At 44.5% G+C, this 24,496-nt stretch overlaps 1 protein-coding gene, 3 long non-coding RNA genes and 1 other non-coding gene across 8 annotated transcripts; 2 read left to right on the top strand and 3 right to left on the bottom strand.

Moving 5' to 3' along the window:
• Positions 1 to 618: 618 nt before the first annotated feature.
• Positions 619 to 6,579, bottom strand: LOC144995136 (uncharacterized). 3 transcript variants are annotated; one of them, XR_013658772.1, is made up of 5 exons: positions 6,199 to 6,579; positions 5,056 to 5,133; positions 4,556 to 4,795; positions 4,400 to 4,480; positions 619 to 2,810 (listed from the first exon to the last, which is right to left on the bottom strand). It is a non-coding gene; the product is annotated as an uncharacterized LOC144995136 (long non-coding RNA). The 3 variants fall into 3 exon arrangements; XR_013658771.1 differs by having other exon boundaries at positions 4,556 to 4,628; positions 6,199 to 6,410; XR_013658773.1 differs by having other exon boundaries at positions 619 to 879; positions 4,556 to 4,628; positions 6,199 to 6,410.
• LOC144995693 (U6 spliceosomal RNA) lies at positions 4,045 to 4,150 on the bottom strand. Its single transcript, XR_013659205.1, has one exon. It is a non-coding gene; the product is annotated as a U6 spliceosomal RNA (small nuclear RNA).
• Positions 6,580 to 8,628: 2,049 nt separating the features above from the next.
• Positions 8,629 to 9,738, top strand: LOC144995145 (uncharacterized). Of its 2 annotated transcripts, none has more exons than XR_013658792.1 (3): positions 8,629 to 8,676; positions 8,980 to 9,156; positions 9,230 to 9,738. It is a non-coding gene; the product is annotated as an uncharacterized LOC144995145 (long non-coding RNA). The 2 variants fall into 2 exon arrangements; XR_013658791.1 differs by having other exon boundaries at positions 8,631 to 8,676; positions 8,970 to 9,156.
• Positions 9,739 to 18,410: 8,672 nt separating this feature from the next.
• Positions 18,411 to 19,632, bottom strand: LOC144995127 (uncharacterized). The gene is made up of 4 exons (XM_078954572.1): positions 19,493 to 19,632; positions 19,091 to 19,404; positions 18,727 to 18,985; positions 18,411 to 18,642 (listed from the first exon to the last, which is right to left on the bottom strand). The coding sequence occupies exons 1-4, from the start codon at positions 19,527 to 19,529 to the stop codon at positions 18,626 to 18,628; spliced, it is 627 nt and encodes a 208-aa protein (XP_078810698.1). The 5' UTR covers positions 19,530 to 19,632; the 3' UTR covers positions 18,411 to 18,625.
• On the top strand, positions 19,249 to 19,831 carry LOC144995131 (uncharacterized). The gene is made up of 2 exons (XR_013658764.1): positions 19,249 to 19,381; positions 19,505 to 19,831. It is a non-coding gene; the product is annotated as an uncharacterized LOC144995131 (long non-coding RNA).
• Positions 19,832 to 24,496: the final 4,665 nt, after the last annotated feature.

The following is a 24,496-nucleotide window of genomic DNA, read 5'->3' as shown; positions in this document are numbered from 1 at the left end:
ACTATGTTTGCACTACTGCTGACACAGTTCAGTCCTAAAGGTCTCTCAACGTTTGTCTTGTAGGAGTGGGGGCAGCTGCCTGGTGGTTCGACTTGACATTTGGTACCTGATGCGCCGCTTTGCCTCAGGTGTCACCACTGAGAGCCACCAGCTCCATCCCACCTTCATGAGGCAGCTGTCTCACTGCATCTTCCAGGTGGACCCCGGAGGAGCCCGCCGTCTGACTCAGGCTAAGCGGTCCCAGCTGGAGGGGGAGCACGGGATGGAAGGGGACAGAAGGAGGAAAGCGGTAGAAGCAGAAGCACCAGAGGAAGGCCTTCCACTAGCCACAAAAGTCCGCCGACAGGTTGTGCAGTACACCTGCAGAAAGTGTGGCCAGCCCAAAAGGCTAGACACTGGCCACACACGCATGTCTGGGCTGTCGTACTGCGCAACTGTCGGCGGGAAAAGTGTGGAGGAGCGGAGGGAACAGATGAAATGGGAACAGGAACAATGAAGACCTTCAAAAATATATCTATATTTTTTTATTTCACACATAAATATTTTTTGTTGCAAAGCTTGTGTTATTTAGTTTTATTAAACAGGTAGTACTTTGGCTAAAAATGAGTTTCCATGAAGGTTTGTCACAACATAGTTTATTGAAACAGAACAGGATGTGAAGAAGAACTCTAACTTGTAATTTATGGAATGAATAAACATAAAACTTTGCAATAAATCTAGACAGATGAGCTGCATTTCCAAACTATAAATGATGTTTCTTTAGCAAAACACCAGCAGAGATGAAAACATCTGATTAACACTAAAAAAAAGAGTCTTCCTGAGGAATTGTAGCTCCATCTTCTCTCATCCCTTCAGGCAGCTTCAGGTTGCTGAATAAATCTGAAAAAGAAGCACAAAACAACACAAATTGTTCACACAGAACAACACAAACTGTTCACACAAAGGCTTCACATCACTTTGAGGCTCTGATTGTGTCTTAGGCCAGACAAGGCAGCTCAATCCAACACCTGTCACCCTCAGAGTTACATCACGTGTCCCTTTAATTCACACTTTTTCACCACTGAAATCATTTCAGACAACTTTGTGATAATTTTATACATGTTTCTGTAAATTGACACAATTGTAATGTCTTTTGTTGTGATTGCCCAAGGCGGGGCTCGAACTCACGAGCTCGTGCACGGCAGCAAGAGGCCCGTCTTCTCCCCTCTTCCCCCCACAGAGAAGAATGAGCAACATCCGCCGCGCCCACTTTTCTCTGTTCCGATTGTTCCAATTTCTCAACCAATCAGATGGCAGCATTTGTTCCAATTTCAAGTATCAAACTTTGGGCGTCCAATCAGAGAGCCGGATTTGTTCCAATTTCTCGATCCCGCCCCCCGGCTTTTACTGTCATGCCTGCCGTCTTCCTGGTTGGACGTAAGTGCTGTTTTTCCTTTGATTTAACGAGAAATCGACGGGTTGAAGTGCTGAAATGATATTGATGTGTTGTGGAAAAGTTTCTTCCCTTTTCTGTGGCGTGTTTTTGGTAAAAGATGCTCTAATAGATTGTAAAACTGTGGCTTTCTGTTTTGTTTTCTCTCTTTCTGGACCCTTAATTGTATGTGGTTCACATTCTGGGTAAGTTATGTCAACATATGCCGATGCACGGATTATAAAACGATTATAAGGCTGCAAATAAGATTCTAGGGCTCATTTCACGACTTTTAAAGGTTTATAAAGGAAGAATGGTGGACCTGCAATGATGCTTTCCTCTGGAAGGACTTTTTAGACCCACAAGGAGGAAGAACTCTTCCTTTCCTGGGAAGGAGAGTCTCCCACAGTTCTGTGGAACCCCAGGCTGATGGCTCAGACTGGACTTCAGCTGTTTCTGCTGAACCAGAGGACCCTGTCACAGTGGTGAGAGCTCCAACTTCTGCAGTCTGTATCTTGTATCTGTTCCTAAAATCCCAGCACCTCTCTGTGTCTCCAGGTTCTCCAGTCGGCAAAAAAATGGGAGAGGGCTGTGCAGGAGCAGGAAGCTGGAGTCCTTCCTGCTGCTGCCGCTGCTGTTTCCCTGCAGCTAAAGGGCTGTCATTGGTTCAGGTGGGACAGCCCTACGACGACAAGATGCCAGAGGAGAAGACGCCTCTGCAGCAACACGTTCCAATGATGAATCCTAGCCGCCCCTGAGGCTCCACCACCATCACCTCCTCCTCCTCCTGAGCGTGTGCCCAGGACCACCGCCTTCAGGAGGAGGAAAGTGTTGGAGGCAGCAGCTGCAGCACCAGAGCAAGACCTTCCAGCAGGGACAGAAGTCCGCCGACAGGTTGTGCAGACCACCTGCAGAAACGGATTTCTGGGACGCCTAACTGCGCAGCTGCAGACGGGAAGAGTGTGGAGGAATGGAGGGAAGAAATGAAAAGATCCAAGGACCATTTAAGACTATTGAAAAACCTATTTTACATTTTATGGATTGAAAAATAAATCAAATGTTGGTAAGGTTGTGTTCTGTTCTTTCATTTGAACAGGTAGGGATTTGGCTAAAAATGAGTTTCCATGAAGGTTTGTCACAACATGGTTTATTGAAACAGAACAGGATGTGAAGAAGAACTCTACAGAAGTCATTCTAACTTATGGAATGAATAAACATAAAACTTTGCAATAAATCTAGACAGATGAGCTGCATTTCCAAACTAGAAATGATGTTTTTTTTTAGCAAAACACCAGCAGAGATGAAAACATCTGATTAACACTAAAAAAAGAGTCTTCCTGAGGAATTGTAGCTCCATCTTCTCTCGTCCCTTCAGGCAGCTTCAGGTTGCTGAATAAATCTGAAAAAGAAGCACAAAACAACACAAACTGTTCACACAGAACAACACAAACTGTTCACACAAAGGCTTCACATCACTTTGAGGCTCTGATTGTGTCTTAGGTCAGACAAGGCAGCTCAGTCCAACACCTGTCACCCTCAGAGTTACATCACGTGTCCCTTTAATTCACACAATGACACTTTTTCACCACTGAAATCATTTCAGACAACTTTGTGATTATTTTACAGAGACGAGTTTTTCCAAAATTGTTCTTTTTCCATTAGGTGAAATTACTGTTGCAAATCCAAATAGCGCAATTTCATAGTCAGCGGAAACGCCGCTGTTAATGATGTTGCCCTTTGACCTCGGGAAGAAACCGCCATCTTGAATTTTCAAAAAAAGCACTTTAGGACCAAAATTTGCTCCAGTACCGAATTTGACAATTTTTTAGCGATCGTCTCGTAACTTCTTGGGCATCATTGTCAAGCTACTGTGGAAAAAATGTCACAATTACAAGTTGAAGATTTGGACCTGGTGTCCGCGTGGCGAGCCAGCAAATGTGGCGCACTGTTATACCTCTTATGTTTTTCAATGGAATGCTGTGAAATTTGAATGCATGCATCCATGGCTGGAACTGAACATAATGAAGAACACTGGATATGGCCATATAAGGAATGTGGGCGCGGTTAGCAAAAAACATCTGTTGCTAAGGACATCCAAAAGTTTACTTTTTCTGATCCGTCTGAAACTGACATTGTTCTGTTCGTTATTCCCTGGCAACCAAAACATAAAATGGTTGCTATGGAGATAAAATCAACAGAAAGCCGCCATTTAAAAAAAGAAAATGTGGATAGTCTATCGACTTATGATATGTAGCTCTTACTAATGGAGCAATGTGTTTTAGTGAGTGAGTTGATGATGCTGATCGCAATGCTAGCACTTTTAGCCACATCAGCATAACTCCCATAGTTAGCATGGTTAGTATATGCATTTTTTGGGCGGTGAGGGCGGCTGAGCTGCATGGAGGTGGGCAGCGATAGCGGAGGTGGTGCGTAGAAGCGGGTAGCGCCTACTGGCTATACAATGCCGCTTGCGGCTTTAATTTACATCTACAATTTTGTCTGCTGTGAGTTTTCCTGAAACTTTTACTATGAACTCTATTAAAATTTGTCTGATATTAGCTTGATGTGTCACATTAAGGGCTATGTTTATTAAAACAAGGACACACAGATGGGTGAAATTGTTTTTTAAAAGAGAAAATGAGGAACGCTTCACGAATTTGCGTGTCATCCTTGCGCAGGGGCCATGCTAATCTTCTCTGTATCGTTCCAATTTTAGTAGATGCACTAGAGAACTAGTGCAAGGAGCTCCTCTCTGTCACTTCTTTTTCAACCGCTCTTTCCTTTGCTCTTTACATCCCACAGGTGTGTCCTGACACAACGCTGTGGACTTTATAGGAGGCCACAATCAATAGAAACTCTGGAAAGACAAAATCTTTTGGATGTCATGAAACCACATCTTTTCAGATACAACTTTTCCATTCAATCTTTCACTACATTTGGGTCTGAAATGCTTCATTTATGTTTTTGTTTGTTTGTTTGTTTGTTTACCTCATTGTTCTTCAGAGGCATGCTGGGAGAGAGACGGGGGCTGTGTGATGTCAAACCAGCGTGACTGGATTGCTGGAAACACTGAAACAAAAAGCAGAGTCATTACCCCTCCTCTCCAACCCCAGATGGAGGATCTGTGAACCTTTAACAACCCACCAGCAGCTCCAACCAACCCCCGTGTGCTGATGGTTATACACACAGGGGTGGAGACGCTCTTTAGGACAAGGATCTGTGTGGAGAAAAAGAAAACTGGTCTGATGGCGTCAGACTGACGTCATTCTGCTGCTGTCTTCAAGCAGGAAGCCAGAGCGACGACGACTCGCTGCAGAAAAATCAGCTCAGACGAGAGTCTGTGCTTCTGCTTCCAGCAACAGGACGGACAGAACCCACATGGACCTAAATTCAATAAGAAGAACCCATCAAAGACCAGGATTATACACTTTCATTGGTGCGGAGACGATCCTGAGTGGCTTGCTTCCCTGTTGAGAGCCTGTCGGCTCCTGATTGAACTAAATTCTGACCATTTCCTGCTTTTTCTCCAATATGCTGCCTCTGAAATTCTTTAAATACATTGTGAGCACCTGTGAGGTAAAATTCTACTTCAAAAATCCTGTTTCTAAACACAAAGATCCAGTCATGTTTAATGCAGAAAATACCTGCTGTAGATCTGCCACATGGTGCCGCTGTTTCACCGCTCCACCTGGAGATTCATTACATGGAAGCGTTGCATTCAACTAAAATAAAGAAACGGTGGATCTTCATTATATTTATTCTGTGGAATTTTGTTCCAGTATTTCAAGAACTATAAAGGCAAATAACTTCATTTGCTCATCAAACATATAAGATGAGCTGCAATTAGAAGTTGAGAATGTGTTCGTGTCACAGACACATCCGGTCACCGGTCTGCTTTGTTTTTTTCATACTAACTTTATCCACAAACATGACGTTGGATATAGTTCTATTGACTAGTGTAAACTTTTTATTTGTGTCTGTGGTGAAGCAGAAAACGAGTCACAGCCTGAGTTTACTTCGATGTGAAGCTACAGAGGCAGACGGGGACCGTCAATAAAGTACACCAAAACACCCCAGACAAACAATAGCAGTTTCTCAGTAAGTCAACATAAATAACCTCTAAAACATTACAAGTACTCACTATTGTTCAAACAAACTCCACATAAATCCATACTATTACTTTATTACTGCTTTTCTTAGAGTGAACCAGCGTGTTGGAGTCACCCAAGTTGTAGACGTGTCCTTATCACCTCGCTTTAGGACAACTGCCGTAGTCCTAAAAAAACAGTGATCAAATGATCAAATAACTGGACCTTTTCTACGCGCTTTCTGGCCGTCCAAATGCAGAGAAATTGACGACAAACACCCACAGTCAGCAATAAATAAGAAGTTTAACGTTATTTACTGGAACGGAATGGAAATTTGGTGAAATTAGCGGGCCAGAAACTACTTTCAAATCCGCCATTTATTTAGATTAGAGCTTTGAACGTTAGCAACAATTAAATTTGTTTTTGTTTTCTACTAATAACACATCATTAAACTGTGTTTTCGACAAGACGAGCAACACATCTATTCCGTTATCTCACGAAAGCAGTAGTTATAATCTCGTAATATCGACTTAAATCACTCCAGAAAGTGAACTAATTGAGCAAACACGGCGGCCGTCGTCTTTCGTTTCCCTAAAAGCTTTGAACAATTTCTTTGATCTTAACCGCCACGCATGAGCTGCTCGTCTTCTCATGATTGTCGCATGTGTGAAGCTCAGAAAGCAGAATTCTGCTCCTCACCGTCGTTTGGACTCAGGTTGTTCGGGAGAAGTAGGACACGGAAGCACAAAAGCCGAACCCAGAGCGGTTCTGATCCGAACCTTTCACGCTGGAGTCCAGTAGGTGACTAGTCCGAGACATTCAGGGAACGTCCGAAAAAGAAAATCTCCCTCGAAAAAGTTTAGCAATTTAAAAAACAATAAAGAAAGCACAAGTAGGATTTGGTTTATCTATAAATGGAGACCCCCCCCCCCCACCACCACCACTATAAAATCTTACTTAAATAAGTAAGATAATAAACAAAAAAATGAGGTTTTTAAAGACAACACAAACACAGTAAAAACATTGATTTCCACCTTTACTGAATGTCTGTGAATCTATCAAGCTTCTGCTTTGTGTTCAACCTTTGAACCTGATTGATGAACTCTTTCTTTGCTTCAGAACCATCATGTTGTGGATTAGCTTTCAAAGTACAGCGTCTGTTAAAAATCTGTTCTATTTTTATTGATTCTCAAAGTTAGAATCTTGAACAGTTCTTCTTCCTCACATCCTGCACTTTAAAATGTGTCAATAAGCTACATTTAGTGTCAAACCTACATAAAATGTTGATTTTGCACAAATCGTTACAGCTTCAAGAAAAACTGCAGAACACGAAATGTCTGTGAAATTGTATCTATTTTTCAATCCAATAAACTTTTATCACCTTTCAGTCTTTTGTTTCCTATTCTTCCTCCACACGTTTCCTACTGACAGCTGCACATTATAGGAGACACCAGCATTGCATGTGTGGCCACACCTTCTGATGGAAAATGTGTCCATGATGGAGGCCCTCTCTAAAATACAGAAGCTGCTGCTTCGGCTTTCTTCCTCTTCTGATGATGAGGATGATAGCAGGAGCAGCTTCTCTGACTTCAGTATCTTCTAGTCGCAGTGTTGTCCCACCTGAACAGAAGACAGTCCTTTAGTCCTGTATGGACTCTCCAAGGTCCTCCCCCCAGCTCATCTACGTGGATCACGACTGCTGCTGCAGCAGAGACGGCGTGTCCAAGACATCTGCCTTGTTTTGGGTACCAACTCAGATTCACTATGTTTGCACTACTGCTGACACAGTTCAGTCCTAAAGGTCTCTCAACGTTTGTCTTGTAGGAGTGGGGGCAGCTGCCTGGTGGTTCGACTTGACATTTGGTACCTGATGCGCCGCTTTGCCTCAGGTGTCACCACTGAGAGCCACCAGCTCCATCCCACCTTCATGAGGCAGCTGTCTCACTGCATCTTCCAGGTGGACCCCGGAGGAGCCCGCCGTCTGACTCAGGCTAAGCGGTCCCAGCTGGAGGGGGAGCACGGGATGGAAGGGGACAGAAGGAGGAAAGCGGTAGAAGCAGAAGCACCAGAGGAAGGCCTTCCACTAGCCACAAAAGTCCGCCGACAGGTTGTGCAGTACACCTGCAGAAAGTGTGGCCAGCCCAAAAGGCTAGACACTGGCCACACACGCATGTCTGGGCTGTCGTACTGCGCAACTGTCGGCGGGAAAAGTGTGGAGGAGCGGAGGGAACAGATGAAATGGGAACAGGAACAATGAAGACCTTCAAAAATATATCTATATTTTTTTATTTCACACATAAATATTTTTTGTTGCAAAGCTTGTGTTATTTAGTTTTATTAAACAGGTAGTACTTTGGCTAAAAATGAGTTTCCATGAAGGTTTGTCACAACATAGTTTATTGAAACAGAACAGGATGTGAAGAAGAACTCTAACTTGTAATTTATGGAATGAATAAACATAAAACTTTGCAATAAATCTAGACAGATGAGCTGCATTTCCAAACTATAAATGATGTTTCTTTAGCAAAACACCAGCAGAGATGAAAACATCTGATTAACACTAAAAAAAAGAGTCTTCCTGAGGAATTGTAGCTCCATCTTCTCTCATCCCTTCAGGCAGCTTCAGGTTGCTGAATAAATCTGAAAAAGAAGCACAAAACAACACAAATTGTTCACACAGAACAACACAAACTGTTCACACAAAGGCTTCACATCACTTTGAGGCTCTGATTGTGTCTTAGGCCAGACAAGGCAGCTCAATCCAACACCTGTCACCCTCAGAGTTACATCACGTGTCCCTTTAATTCACACTTTTTCACCACTGAAATCATTTCAGACAACTTTGTGATAATTTTACACATGTTTCTGTAAATTGACACAATTGTAATGTCTTTTGTTGTGATTGCCCAAGGCGGGGCTCGAACTCACGAGCTCGTGCACGGCAGCAAGAGGCCCGTCTTCTCCCCTCTTCCCCCCACAGAGAAGAATGAGCAACATCCGCCGCGCCCACTTTTCTCTGTTCCGATTGTTCCAATTTCTCAACCAATCAGATGGCAGCATTTGTTCCAATTTCAAGTATCAAACTTTGGGCGTCCAATCAGAGAGCCGGATTTGTTCCAATTTCTCGATCCCGCCCCCCGGCTTTTACTGTCATGGCTGCCGTCTTCCTGGTTGGACGTAAGTGCTGTTTTTCCTTTGATTTAACGAGAAATCGACGGGTTGAAGTGCTGAAATGATATTGATGTGTTGTGGAAAAGTTTCTTCCCTTTTCTGTGGCGTGTTTTTGGTAAAAGATGCTCTAATAGATTGTAAAACTGTGCCTTTCTGTTTTGTTTTCTCTCTTTCTGGACCCTTAATTGTATGTGGTTCACATTCTGGGTAAGTTATGTCAACATATGCCGATGCACGGATTATAAAACGATTATAAGGCTGCAAATAAGATTCTAGGGCTCATTTCACGACTTTTAAAGGTTTATAAAGGAAGAATGGTGGACCTGCAATGATGCTTTCCTCTGGAAGGACTTTTTAGACCCACAAGGAGGAAGAACTCTTCCTTTCCTGGGAAGGAGAGTCTCCCACAGTTCTGTGGAACCCCAGGCTGATGGCTCAGACTGGACTTCAGCTGTTTCTGCTGAACCAGAGGACCCTGTCACAGTGGTGAGAGCTCCAACTTCTGCAGTCTGTATCTTGTATCTGTTCCTAAAATCCCAGCACCTCTCTGTGTCTCCAGGTTCTCCAGTCGGCAAAAAAATGGGAGAGGGCTGTGCAGGAGCAGGAAGCTGGAGTCCTTCCTGCTGCTGCCGCTGCTGTTTCCCTGCAGCTAAAGGGCTGTCATTGGTTCAGGTGGGACAGCCCTACGACGACAAGATGCCAGAGGAGAAGACGCCTCTGCAGCAACACGTTCCAATGATGAATCCTAGCCGCCCCTGAGGCTCCACCACCATCACCTCCTCCTCCTCCTGAGCGTGTGCCCAGGACCACCGCCTTCAGGAGGAGGAAAGTGTTGGAGGCAGCAGCTGCAGCACCAGAGCAAGACCTTCCAGCAGGGACAGAAGTCCGCCGACAGGTTGTGCAGACCACCTGCAGAAACGGATTTCTGGGACGCCTAACTGCGCAGCTGCAGACGGGAAGAGTGTGGAGGAATGGAGGGAAGAAATGAAAAGATCCAAGGACCATTTAAGACTATTGAAAAACCTATTTTACATGTTATGGATTGAAAAATAAATCAAATGTTGGTAAGGTTGTGTTCTGTTCTTTCATTTGAACAGGTAGGGATTTGGCTAAAAATGAGTTTCCATGAAGGTTTGTCACAACATGGTTTATTGAAACAGAACAGGATGTGAAGAAGAACTCTACAGAAGTCATTCTAACTTATGGAATGAATAAACATAAAACTTTGCAATAAATCTAGACAGATGAGCTGCATTTCCAAACTAGAAATGATGTTTTTTTTTAGCAAAACACCAGCAGAGATGAAAACATCTGATTAACACTAAAAAAAGAGTCTTCCTGAGGAATTGTAGCTCCATCTTCTCTCGTCCCTTCAGGCAGCTTCAGGTTGCTGAATAAATCTGAAAAAGAAGCACAAAACAACACAAACTGTTCACACCAAACAACACAAACTGTTCACACAAAGGCTTCACATCACTTTGAGGCTCTGATTGTGTCTTAGGCCAGACAAGGCAGCTCAATCCAACACCTGTCACCCTCAGAGTTACATCACGTGTCCCTTTAATTCACACTTTTTCACCACTGAAATCATTTCAGACAACTTTGTGATTATTTTACACATGTTTCTGTAAATTGACACAATTGTAATGTCTTTTGTTGTGATTGCCCAAGGCGGGGCTCGAACTCACGAGCTCGTGCACGGCAGCAAGAGGCCCGTCTTCTCCCCTCTTCCCCCCACAGAGAAGAATGAGCAACATTTTATGTGAAAGATCCACATTTTTTTATATTAAATGTTCCGACTGTTCCAACTACGCAACCAATCAAACAGCAGTATTTGTTCCGATTTCAAGTATCAAACTTTGGGCGTCCAATCAGAAAGCCGGATTTGTTCCGATTCCTAGATCCCGCCCCCCTTCATTTACTGTTACGACTGCCGTCAACCCGATCGAACGTAAGTGATGTTTTCCTTTTTTATTTAACATGAAATCGATGGTTTTAATTACCGCTATGATATCGATATGTTTCTGGGAACGTCGTTTCTCCCTGTGGCGTCTCATTAGCGCATCACATTCTGGAAAAGTTATGTTGACATCTGCTGATAATAAAAGGTTTATAACGCAAAGCAGCTTCATTACCAAGTAATCCATGAGCCCTTTCTCATTTAACAACTTGTTAAAAGTTTCTAAGGAAAAAGCAGAACCTGCAATGATAGTTTCCCCTGTTTTGCTACAGGAGTGACTTTGTTTTGTGCAGACAATGGCTGCAAGTTAACATTTCCTGTGGAATATTTGGTCTTTCTAACTTCTCATCAACATTTCTGGAGTTTTTTACTTGTCTTTGCTTTGTCTAGAGTGAACATCCAGTGTTCAGAAGAGCGTCCAATGGGACACTCCTAAAAGTCTCAAATCTTCAAACTTGGCCTCCAAAAGGAGACCCACAGGGCCAAAACCCGGAGGAGGTGGAGAAGGAGGCACGGCCCACGTCACCAGTGAGGGTGGGGATATCACTAACCCCACCCTGGTGCTGAGCCGGTGGAAGATCCATTTCGGTAAATACCAGGACAAGACCTTCCACTGGCTGCTGGAAAACGACGTGGGCAACGCCGTCAACCTGGTGTCCTCCCACCAGAAGGAGCCAGAGAGGACATCAGTCCCCACTGATGGTCAACAAGGTGATGAGTCTGAGGTTTATTTGTCTCAGTTCAAAGTGTGATGTTTTAACAGAACTTTTGGACCTGCAGGACGGCCTCATCCGTTACTCCTCAGCATATCCTGGCTTTGTGGAGGTTCAGGTTCCACCAGGCGTTTGAGGAGGCAAGGGTGAGGTCTGTTCAGCCTGGGCAGGAGGGACAGACCCTTGTTGGCTTTGGGGACTTCAAACTCAAGACCCTGCAGAGCCTGTATGAGTCTGAGGACCCAAAGAAGATCCGGTACTTAATCACAGAAGATCACATGTTGTAATACAGTTTGTCATCATATGAACAGATGGGAAATTTTAGCTTAAACTGACAACAACACTAGATTACGAGAACAGGGAGAACAGCATTTTTTGATGTTGCACCTGTGTCCCCACTCTGGAGTTCCAACTTAATTGTTTTCTCATCTGGTTAGTCAACTACTTGCAGAGGAAGGCTCCTGCTCCAGGAACACAGATGGAGAACACCGTACGCTTCATCAAGGCCAGAGACAGACAGAAAGCTGCTGCTGCAACTACCACCTCTCCCTGCAGCAGCAGCAGCTCTGCATCAGTTCCTTCAGGCCCTGCAGCCAAATCTGCACAGAGGTAGAATGTTTCAGTCTCAAAGCTGTTCACTGCAGTGTGTCTGCTTGTGTTCTAATAAATTGACATTTAACATCTTATTTTTTACATTTACATCCTTTGTCTCTGGTCGGCGTTCTATGTCTGTGGTGGAAATGCAGGTAAAAGTGAAGCAGCTTGTGGGCAGACCTGCATTTCCAGGGACATTAGAAATGAACAGTCAGAGTAGAGTGTAGATCTCGTCATGTGATCTGTGAATTTATGTTGTATGGTGGTGTTTTCAGCCTCCTCTGCAGCACCTGCTACTTCATCCCAAACCTTCATGGAGCCTACGGATGAAGAGCTGGTCAGCGCTGTAGTTGACATAGAGTGTGAGTAACAGAACAGACACATTCAGAGGTCAGGTTGGACACGTTGATGTGTCAGCTGATGTTAACTGCTGTTTTTCTTCTATTTGAAAATAATTCTGTGATGGGAGATGAACTGGAAACAGAACAGTAAGTCAGTTTGGTTCAAACTTTGACTGGCTCTAAGTGCTGCTTCTCACTCACAACCCACTTCAGCTTCATCATGACTACTAGATGATCTGCAGTTCAACACCAACTCTCTCACCTATTTAATCACTTCTTTCTGCTGACAGCATCCGTCTTTCATTAAGAGCCAAGTATTAACTTTTCATGAAAAAACCTTCTAGCTTCTGCATTAAAACTTCACCCATTCACTTTTAGTTAGCTGAACACGTCTTAGTCACTTATTTGGTTTGTTTCTTTTTTTAATTTCAAAATACAGTGATCCCTCGCTATAACGCGGTTTACTTTTCACGGTTTTGCTACTTCACGGATTTGCATCGTGCATTGTGTTCTGCATTCTGATTGGCTAAAAAGTCACTCCGCTTCTTCTCTACCTGTGCGTCAATAACGTTGCAGTTTAATATGTACAGGTACGTAAAACAACTGCCAAATTTACATTAAGTGCGTGCAAATTCAACAACTCCAACATAATCGATGGTGGCCTTTTGGTGTATAAGGATGTTTTTGCGAAGAAGAAAAAAGAGCGACAACAACTGCCTATCACTATGTTCTTCTCCCGAACAAACACAGCTGCAACGCGGGCTTCAAGAAGAAAACACTGCAGAGCGGAGTCAGGATGCAGCGGCTCAGTCTGAAGAGCACTGAAATACACCTGAGTCACTATTTGTCCCACTGTACTTTGTATTTTTTTAAATAATCATTTAAAATTTTCTCCCGTTTAATCCAGTTACTCGGGTCGCGGTGGGTGGGGCTAATCTCCGCAATTTGAAGCCTTCTGTTCACATTGATGATTCAAATGATTATTTGACAGTATAGTACAGAAGTTATTTGTTGAAAAAAAAACGTTTCTAAATTACTTTTATTTGTGAAACAAATGCTTCAGCCTGTAAAATGGTCTTTTCTTTCTTTTCAATATATAATACAGTATTTAATTGTATAATAATTGTTAAAAAAAAGGGTTTCTACTTCACGGATTTTGTTTATCACGGGTTCTTTTTGGAACGTAACCCCCACGAAAAACAAGGGTTTACTGTATCTTCCTTCTGTTTCAGCCTCACAAATACAAGCTCCTCCTCTCATTCCTGACGCTCCACCTGCTTCCCCTGACGATGGAATCTCTGCTGGGCCGAGCGGCCAACCGGATACGGTTCTACACGTAGCTGGGATTGAGAAGTAGCCAGCTCCAGCTGTCCTCCCTCCACCTCCATCTGCTGGCAATGCAGAGGTGATGTGACCTTAGCTGCAGCTTTTTGTGTCTCTGTGTCACTAACAGCAGTCATACATTAAAGCTGCTTCATGTTGTCTCTTCAGCTGCTGCCTGAGTCCTGGCGGGCAGCTCTCACTGCAGAGCAGCAGCAGTGGATCGGGCGGGTGTTGTTCACCAGGGACAGCTCGGGGAGGTCCAAGCTCATCACTGAGCTGAATCTGTGGTGGAACCCTCCCCAACCCCGCCCAATCTACCACCAACCTCCCGCGTCCCCTGACCTGTTCTTCACATGTCGGCTGTTCCTGTGGATGCCCCACAAGATCTGGGGTCTTCAGCTGACATGTCCCCAGCCTTTGTGTGGCGGGCCACTGACGAAGGCTGGGCTGTACAGGACCATCCGGAGGGTCCTGGACATCGATGGCTGGTAACTCATGGCCACGGAGTACCTGGAGTGCCGTTGGTGTAAGAAGAAGGTCGGGGGGGTGGTCACAGGGGATCATAAGGCAGCTGGCTCCCACCCACAGCTGCCAGTTTCCCGCTGTACTCACGTACAAGTAAGAGGCAACATTGCCTCACGTGTTAGTTTGTGTGTAAAACTTTGTCTACCTGTTGGCATATGGTTATTGTGTTGATGCAGGCTGTCCTGTGACCAAATGGTGGTTGCACAGCTCAGGTCTCACACGTTGGGAGACAGTGCCAACCGGCTGTACAACACCCTGCAGGAGCAGCACTCAGACTCCTGGATGCGGAGAGCGACCCACTACCTTGGCGTCTGCAAGCAGTTCCTGGCCTTGAACATTGTGGGGGGGCAGTTTCAACCACCTCCACCTATGCCCCCTCTTCCGTCACCCGTCTGGCTGCTGACGGTGTACGGCTACGACGTCCTGACGCGGCTGGACGAGTACAAGGCCAGGATCACGTCTACCTTTGGATCCATCTTAAAAATGGATTCCACCAAGAAGGTTTGGGAATGTTTTCTCCTGTGGATTCTCAAACAGAAGTCAACAGAAGTTTGCCTCTGACTCGGCCGCCTTGGTCACCAACATTGGTAATGAGCACTGTCAGGTCCTCGTGAGCGTCCTCACCTGCTCTGAGGGCTCTGAGGGTCTGTCCAGGATGGCGGCCGGGCTGATGAGGCGGTATGGACTCGCCAAGGTCCCCCCCCAGCTCATTTATGTGGACCGCGACTGTTGCAGCAGAGACGGTGTGTGCAGGACAGCTCCCTTGTTTTCAGTACAAACTCAGATTCATCATGTTTTTGTTAATGCTGACATGTTGCACACAGTTCAGTCCTAAAGGTCTCTCAACGTTTGTCTTGTAGGAGTGGGGGCAGCTGCCTGGTGGTTCGACTTGACATTTGGTACCTGATGCGGCGCTTTGCGTCAGGTGTGACCACTGAGAGCCACCAGCTCCATCCCACCTTCATGAGGCAGCTGTCTCACTGCATCTTCCAGGTGGACCCCGGAGGTGCCCGCCCATGATCAACATCCCGCGGATGTTGCTCATTCTTCTCTGTGGGGGGAAGAGGGGTGGAGGGGGGCATCTTGCTGCCGTTCACGAGGTCGTGAGTTCGAGCCCCGCCTTGGGCAATCACAACAAAAGACATTACAATTGTGTCAATTTACAGAAACATGTGTAAAATAATGTTGGAAATGATTTCAGTGGGGAAAAGGTGTCATTGAGTGAATTAAAGTGACACATGATGTAACTCTGAGGGTGACAGGTGTTGGATTGAGCTGCCTTGTCTGACCTAAGACAGAATTGGAGCCTCAAAGTGATGTGAAGCCTTTGTGTGAACAGTTTGTGTTGATTTCAGTGATGAAAGCCAGGCAAGGAAAAAATCCCTGAACTTTTCTTTGAGCGATATGGCTGGTACGGAGGAAAAATTTTGAAAAATACATGGTCTTAGATGCATTCTGGTACATTCTGGCAGCTAGTTAGTCACTTCTTAATCAAGAAACTAAGACTAATTGGAGCATCATGATTTGTCAATCAAACCCCTAGTTTGACTTGCCATTAAGGACTTGCTGGTCCTAAAAAAGAATTTGGATATTTGCTAGAAGTAACACAATCCTACAATCTAAGCTTTTCCTTAAAGCTGCAAAACACACACTTGCTAAAATATAGTAACATCAAAGGTCCAAATGGCAAAAAGAACACCAGTAACTATGATATTCTATAAAAGTTCCTCATTTATTTGTACATTCTGCTTTAGAAATACTGTTTTCTCAAACTATAATTACATCAAAGTATGGGATCTGCTTTAAACCGTCTTTCTATAACATAATAAATCAATTCTTTAACACCAATATTAAGTAATCTGGGAAATATCAAAACAAACATACAAACAAATTTAAACATTGTAAACATTCTTTTTTAAGGGAGTGTGGGTCCAAACCACCAAATACTTATAATTAATGTCAATAATATTTTTTGAGCAAAACTGAACTAAATCATGGTAATTATGAAATACAAATAAATCTGAGAAATGTATTCAAAATAAAACTGAAATAATTTCAAAATTTGGTTTTGAGATTATTTTACACGAAATGTATTGGACCTACACTACCTTAAAAATCTTCATAATGCTTAATTAACCCTACATCTTTTTACACACTCCATGGCTGTACACAGAGGCCAGTTTACACTTTTTGCGGTTTCTTTGCAACTGGTGCTTTTCTTTTAGACTGGCTGAGGATTTTCCTCTTTATCTGTTTTGCCTTCTGGTGGACATTGCTCACTTGTTTTTTTTGTGTGGATTTACTAGACTCTACCCCCATTGCTCTTCTCCTTTCTTCTTGCTCTTCTTGTCTCTTCGCCATTTTTCTCTTGTATCGTCCGTGAGCTGTCTGAAGGTAGTGGCACTGGCCTCTGTCCACAGGGGACTTCCGATTATCCTACCGATGGTACACATCCAGACGCATTCTTTGACTTTAAACTGTACCTCACCTGCATGTATGCATGATAGGTATCAACATGTAATCTGTTTGACTTTTTGTCAACAATGTCATTGAGACCACTGAATGAGGACTCAATTTTGGGACCTGTGAAAAATGCTTAGAGCAGCCTTGACAACTTTGGAGAGATATGGATACTGCCCTTTCTTCATCACCTGCCACCACCAGTGATCTAAACGAAATGTGTCTCCAACTGGGGGCAGATCGTTGGCCACATTGTTCCTTGAACATTCCAAATTATACGGATTGTAATCCTCTTCTTTTATCACTGTAGGAAAGTTCTATTTCAGTCGCTGCATTGCTTGTATGAGGCTGTTCTATCCATATGCAGTGTGCTAAGGACTTGACTATTCCTAGCCATTTCCTTGGCATAGGAGATCGGGTGAGGTACTAATCTTAGTGGTAAACCCTGCTCTGCCAGAAACGCTGGCGTCGTGCCTTCAGCATGGGATCTTCTGTCTACCATGCTTACTTCTGGGGGTTCCTATGCAGACTTGGCACACCTGACATCATCATGCTTTACATTTGGTGCAGCACCATAAGGGAAGTGGCACTCTGATAGAGAAGTGCTTGGACACATGAAGGATGATGGCAACCTGGGCTGATTCTGCTGTGTTGCTCGCTTTTTTTTTGTGAGACTCACTGCCTGCATGTTCATGGAGCCTCTTATTTCCACTGGACCCATAGTTGACAACACATTTACACAAAGTACACCAAGCATGACCTGTAAAAAGTAAATAAATGTATTTAATAAAATGTACTAGTATATTTCATTTTCATCTGCATCTTTGAGTCCGACTGCAGTGAGTTTTGATCAATGTGGTTGGTTATTCTGCAGTCAGACCATGAAAATCTACAAGGGGGGGTTCTCCTGGTCAATGGGGCACTGATCAAAGAAATAAAGAAGAAGATCCCAGACCAGATTTAACAAACTACTACAAACGGTACATACAAACCATTCACAGACTTGACATAAATGGCAATTTCAAACAATGTATAAGACAGTTAGCATGTTTTAATCTCTGCATAAATTCCACCTTAACTAATTGTATTAGAACGGCTGAGAGTGAAATTTTAAAAAACACAAATTGTACCCACCTCCAACATTTGTCTTGCGAAGTACGATGAAACAAAATCCCCATATTTGTCTTTTTCTTCCAGCCAAGACCACTTAAATTTGTTTTTTATTGTCTTCACGCAACTGAGGTCATGACCACGCTCAATAATGACGATGCCCGCCATTATTTTAACACAAATTTGATCGCAAACTCTTCAGATTTGTTTGTGAACGTTTAGCGTGGGTCCGCCAGTTTTGGTCTCTTGGGAATCCGCCCAGACATGCGTGTGTTGCCAGTGTCTAGCCTTTTGGGCTGGCCACACTTTCTGCAGGTGTACTGCACAACCTGTCGGCGGACTTTTGTGGCTAGTGGAAGGCCTTCCTCTGCTGCTGCAGCTGCTTTCCTCCTTTTAAAGGCGGTGGTCCTGGGCACACGCTCAGAAGGATAAGGAGGAGGTGGTGATGGTGGTGGAGGAGGAGGAGCTTCAGGGTCGAGCTAGTTCAGCCCGGGATGATGTTGCTGACAGTGGAATGTTCTCCTCTGGCAGCTTGTAGTCGTAGGGCTGTCCCTGTCCCACCTGAACCAAGGACAGCCCTTTAGCTGCAGGGAAACGACTGGAGTAAGCCCTCTCCCATTTTTTTGGCCAACAGGAGAACCTGGAGAGGACAGAGAGAGGCTGGTATAGTTGGACAAGATACATCAGACTGTAGAAGTTGGAGCTCTCACCACTGTGACAGGGTCCTCTGGTTCAGCCGAAACAGCTGAAGTCCAGTCTGAGCCATGAGCCTGGGGCTCCCGAGAGTAGCCTCCCTGATGGCCACATTGTCCCCCAAGACCAGGGACCAATGGGTCTTCAGAACCCCCCTGGTTCTGGTAGCTGATGGGTGGAGGCAGCAGAGCTGGCTGCAACACCAGGCAGCTGGCATCAGTTTGCAGGGCCAGAGTTCAGTCCCAGAAAGCCGCTGGAGTCATGTGGAAGAAATGACAGCATGAAAAAAAGGGAGTAGATTTCAAAGTAAACTAAGACTTCTAGAAACCAATCGTACCGTTGGAGACTCTCCTTCCCAGGACAGGAAGAGCTCTTCCCCTTTGCGGCCTTGAAGCGCCCTTTGGGCTGTCTGTCCCGATGCCTGCAGGGTAGACGACCCGCTGTTTGTCACAGTCTGGCAGGCGTTTCCAGAGTGTAATGATTCTGTCCACCCTGCTGTTGGAGCTTGCAGGCAGACTCCTGATCTCCACCAGGACCTTGGCCAGCTTCAGGACATACTGGTATCCTGGCTGACCATCAGGACCCTGGACCTCTTCCTGAGACAGAAGCAAATGGACAGTTGGCAAATGCAAAGCACAGAAATTCTACTAAAGTACACAACTTTACAAAGTTTTATGGAGCACTCGACCTGTAGATTTTACCTCAGAGTCTGAGGAAGGATGCTGACCAGAATTCTGCGAGTAACCGGGACGGACATCCTCTTCAGTTGTGGTGGAGGGGACTGGAAGACTCCCAGACCTGCTGGTGCCAGCTGGGTCACCTGACCGGGCTGCTGTGTCAGAGGAGATGATGACTGGCCCAGAGATGGTGGCGTCTTCATCCTCCTCGATGCCCTCATCCTCCTCTTGGAGAGCAGTGACAGCAGCAGCCTCGTCCGGAGCGTCAGGGTCCAGGCTGACATCCTCAAGCACGCTGCCCGTCTGCTGGTACAGGTACTCCACCCCGATGAGCTCCCCTGCAGTGACGACAGAGAGCTCAGGTCATTTTTGTAGGTTGATATGAAGTCAGATCTTCACCTGTGATCACTTTTTGTTATTATTCACCTGTGTACGCAGCAGGTTTGGTGAAATCCTTAACCATCTGAAGACCAAGCACCCTTTGGCTCTTCTGGTTAGGGCGTGCTTGAGGTGGCCACTGTAGGAGTGGAGAGGCGACAGATGTTCCTCAGCTGCAGCCGGAGGTGCAGCAGCTGCTGCTCTGTCCTCGTTCCACCTCACCAGTCCATCTATCAGGAACGCCTGGAAGTATTTAAAGCTGGCAGACGTCCCTGAGGGAACAGTGTAAACATCAGTAGTCATGTTTACAAATTGCTAATAATGTCTAAGGTTCCACATTTACTCCGTCAAACTGATTGGTATCTGCAGTTACCTGGGATGAACAGGTGGAGGTGGAAGGACTCCAGAGAGGTGGAGCCTTTCGCACAGCGATAAACTGGCAGGCTGACCCCGCCCTTGGTAGCCTGCCAGTCTCGGTGTAGAGCTGCACTCCCGGCCAGTCTTGGATGCAGCTAAGGTGCCGCTCCTGGGTGCTCCAGATCTCCTCAATGCGGAGAGCATCCAGCAAGAGGATGTCCAGGGTGTCGGGTCCTGCCGGACCACTGAAGGTGTCCAGAAGGTTTTGGGTGAGGAGTTTCGTTTTCTCAGCTCCACACACACAATACCACTATACCACATAAATTCACTGATCCCATGACGAGATCTACACTCTACTCTGATTGTTCATTTCTTTTTTTTTTTTTTTACTTGTTCTGTCCAACAGCTGAGCAAACAGATTAGAGCTGAAGGCTTTTTGTGTTGGACAGGTTTTACTATCACAAAAAGAGGTTATATAGCTTTGAACAACCAGAGTGTATATTTGTATAAACCCCTTTTTGTCGTATTTTTTTTATTTTATTTATTTTTTACATTTAGTGTGTGTGGGAAGGGAGAGGGGAAGAATGTGACGGGGGGGGGGGGGGGGGGGTGGAAGAGAGTAAAAGGAAAAAAGGTGAAAAGGTGGGGGATACAAGCACTGATTTGAATAAGTTATTATTTTAAGCTGTAACAATTAAACCAGATCTGCTGGAAAGACAAATCTTACATCAAAGGTGAAAATCTGACACTAAGATGAGCGAAACATATCTGTCCATCAATACACTGTGGGTAAGGAGGAGGGATGAAGCAGACAGGGAGCAGTGTGGCAGTGTGCACGTGCACGTGGGGGTGGAGATACATGCATGCTGCCGATGTGAACCGTGTGTTCATAAGGGGAGCCAGATCCTACCCAGCCAGACCAGCCAGACCAGGAGAGGGGAGGAGAGCCCCCAGGCCAGAAGCCCCCCCAGCATCCGGACCCAGGCAGCCCGGGAGGGGGGGAGGAAGGGATCGCCCACCCCACCAGCCAGGCACAGAGAAGGCCCCCCTACAGGGGCCCCCCAATGCCCAGAGGCATAAGCGAACCCAGTGTCCGGCCCCCAGGCCACAGGACAGGAGCGCTTAGCCGTACCAGGCGGCAGCCACGGGGGCCACCGGGCGCCGGGCACCGAGACAAGGGCCAAGGACGAAGCCAGGGCCCCCAGAACCCATGAGCGGCCCACCACCTGACCGGCGCCCCGTCTCCGCAAGCCAGCCCAGGCACGCGACCTGAGCAACCCAGGGATCGCCACGCACCCACAGCCACCCCCCATAACCCTACGACCCTACACACTACATCCCCCCCCCCCCCCCCGCCATTATATCTGAGCCCCCCTCCCCAACCCTCTCAGTGCCCTCCCCTCTCTGTGATGCGGAGGGAAAGCCCCAGAGGGTCCCAGCGAGCTAGCCCAGGCCCAGGTCCGTCCCACCCATGAACTCACGCACACATACAATCATCTGGTTATCCTCCCCACCCCCCGCCGCCACGCAGTAACCCCCCCCCCCAGCCGGCCGGCCCCCAGCGCCGTATGCCCGACCATTCCCGCAGCTGACAGGATACCCATAAGCCCGGCCGCCCTGAGAGGACCAAGCGGGTGAAGACCGGCCACCCCCTCCCTGACCCCACCCATGTATGGTCATTTCTAATGTAGCTGGAAATGCAGGTCTGCCCGCAAGCTGCTTCACTTTAACCTGCATTTCCACCACAGACAGAGAACACCGACCAGAGACAAAGAATGTAAATGTAAAAAATAAGATGTTAAATGTCAGTTTATTTATTATTTAAAAACAGCCGCAACTTCCTGCTTTTCCGGCCACAATTATCACAAAATTTTGATTTTGTGATAATTGTGGGGGGATAATAATCGGGGGGGGGGGGGGGGGGGGGGGCTGTCGATCAATACAGACCATGAATTTCTGTTTTGTTTTTTTTTGCTGGTGTGCCGCGGGATTTTTGTCAAGGTTAAAGTGTGCCGTGGCAAGGTTGAAAAACACTGTCCTAATTGACCTTTTAGTTTCTACAGGTCCAACACACACCGTTCCCATTTAAGGCTTGTTTAGGATTGGTTCCTCTTTTTGGATCTGAACCTTCTTAAGCAGTTTTTAATTTTCCAAGAATTTTCCTTTTTCCTTCTGAATCTAGGTCTAGGAATTGGAACAAATGCCGCCATCTGATTGGTTGGAAAATTGGAACATTAGGAGCAGAGAAAATTGAGTTCACAGACGACAAGACATCAGATTATGAGGTCGGCAGCAATAAGAGTAAATACTGGGCGTGATATCGAGGAATTGGAACGAATCCATGTCCATGTCAGGAATTTATAAAAAATAGAAAACTATAAATAGGATTTAAAATCTACAAATCAAATTAAAAAAACGCTAAAATCAATATTTAAATAAGTAAATTAACAAACCGAAAATTGAGCTTTTTAAAGACAACAAATACAACGAAAAACTAATTCCCACCTTTACTGAATGTCTGTGAATCTATCAATAAATGACCAAACTTCTTTGTATATTTAATCCAATTGAATGTACCTTTTGTTTAGAATATAGAAGTGAATCAGTTTACTAAATGTTTTTATATGGAGAGAATCAAGGTTTTGGTTTCTCTAGAAGAATCAGCAGCAGATGATTGTTTTTATCTGTAAACATGTGGAAGAATGTTCCACAAAAGGTTGTCATAAACGTTGTCCTATTTATTATGTTTGACATCAAAAAACGTTTTATTTTATATGAAAAACAATCTTGGTTTTTGCAGCATTTGACATTTTTACTAAAAATACTTTTATGTGTCTAATTTGTAAGACAGTAAAAAAAATAAGCTTTTATCCGTCATTTATTGCTTGTCAGTTTTTTTGCTTGTCAGTTTTTTTGCTTGTCAGTTTTTTGCAATACTTAAAAAGTACATGAAAACACAGAATCACGTTTTTTCTTCTTCTTTCTGATCTCATCATTATTCATGTCCTGTAAACTGCTGTTTTCAGAGACCTGAGCTTCTCATCAGGTCTGATCCTACATTTTCCCTTGAGGGATTAATAAAGTATCATTGATTGATTGATGTCAGCACAGCGTGGCGCTAACATGAAGTCGAATGGAACTAACCTACCTTCACATTTATTGTCTTAATACTTATTAGAAAGCTTTGAAAGGTTTACATTTTAAAAACATTTTCAACTGAAAACACACAAAGCAAAGTGAGTTCACTTCTTTACAAATACATCAAATCTCTTTTAGACACTTTAAATACTGAATATTGAAAAAATACTGAAAAAAATACCTGTAAGAATTGTCTAAATTAGCATAAAATTGAAAACAAAGGGCTTAAATAATTAAATATTTGTTTGAGTTACATTTTTCATCTTCAAAAACTTGGAAGAGAAGTTTGAATCCTAAGTCTCTTAGCCTTCCATTGTGTAGAATACTTTTGTCCTACAATACTACAGTGATCCTGTAATAATACAGTAGAAGTACTTAGAAGACTACCAAAGTAAAGTATTTGGTCACAATTAACCATGAGTGTATGGAGCCAAGTGGAGAAAAGACGTAGATACATGGTTGTGCCACTAGAGGGCGCTCCCTGCATTTTTAAGAACCAGTATTCTTTTAAGAACCAGTATTCTTCCAAAGAAGTGGTGAACTATGGGTAAGGAGGGAAAACGTGGACAATTCTTTTGATCTGCGGCAAGGATTCGAGATGGTTGGAGCATGACGGTAAGATCCGTTAACACATAAAGTTTGAAAAAAAAAAAAAAAAAAAGATCCGTTAACAGACATTTAAAGGTATAAAAAAATGTTGGCTGTAATTGTTGAATAAGATATTCAGTTCTAGATGTCCGGTGAAACAGGTATTTTGATTTTTTGCAACTGTATCGTTGCATTTTACGTGTGTTTTTAGCGTGTTCGACTTCGCCGGCGTCATCCTTGAATTAAGTCCGGATCACCGAGCACCTGCTGTAGTAATTTGTGTATTTTTTCCTTTACCTTTTTTTCCTTTGTTGTTTTGTTTACACTAGTTTCTGTTACGGTTTTGGAAGATCTAAGAGAAAAATCTTGGGGTGATATAAGAAATTCATTCACAGTTAAAGTTGTTTTTATTTATATCTTTCTAATTGCCGAGGTTTATCTAAAATACCTGAGTCACATTATTGCAACAACACATCATCAGTTGGGTAAAACTAACCTGTCTCACGATGGTCTAATCTTAGCTCACGGTGCCATTAGTGGCACAGCAGGTGAAATGCAGTAGGGTGTGGTGTTGATGGCCACAGCAGTTGTTGTTTCTTATCTTGTGTAGGTGCTAAAGCTGAAAGCTTGAAAGCAAGTGATGTCTTGTTTGTACTGGTGCGGTGGGCGTGGCTCTTGAAGATAGCTTCAATTATATAAATGAAGTTCACCTGTTCATGGGTTGGAATGAATGCCAGTTTGAGTGGATGAGTCGTGGATGTGCACCCATTGACCGTCAATGCACTAACACTGCAGCACTTTTGATGGCTATGATGTTCTGTAGATTGTTGTTGCTTAGTTGACCGTCTTGTACAAAATGACAACGCTTCAACATCGCTTAAGGCAAGGCTTCATCATAGCTTTTTTTACGTTAACGCCATCACCATGAATGCAAAAAACTGAGCAAATACGCTTCAATAAATCTTCTTG

Source organism: Oryzias latipes, chromosome 11 (genome assembly GCF_053564925.1).
Source record: "Oryzias latipes strain Hd-rR chromosome 11, Olatipes_Hd-rR_3.1".
Classification (NCBI taxonomy): Eukaryota; Metazoa; Chordata; class Actinopteri; order Beloniformes; family Adrianichthyidae; genus Oryzias; species Oryzias latipes.
Note: the sequence above shows the minus strand (reverse complement) of the source record. Positions and strands in the feature narration are given on the sequence as shown.

What these genes read in the sequence shown, in the direction of transcription:
- LOC144995127 (XM_078954572.1), bottom strand. Translation starts at nt 19,529, where the DNA reads ATGGTTAAGGATTTCACCAAACCTGCTGCGTACACAG. An exon ending in CAAACCTGCTGCGTACACAG is followed by an intron (nt 19,405 to 19,492) that starts GTGAATAATAAC and finishes TCGTCACTGCAG; the next exon opens with GGGAGCTCATCGGGGTGGAG. An exon ending in ATCCTTCCTCAGACTCTGAG is followed by an intron (nt 18,986 to 19,090) that starts GTAAAATCTACA and finishes CTTCTGTCTCAG; the next exon opens with GAAGAGGTCCAGGGTCCTGA.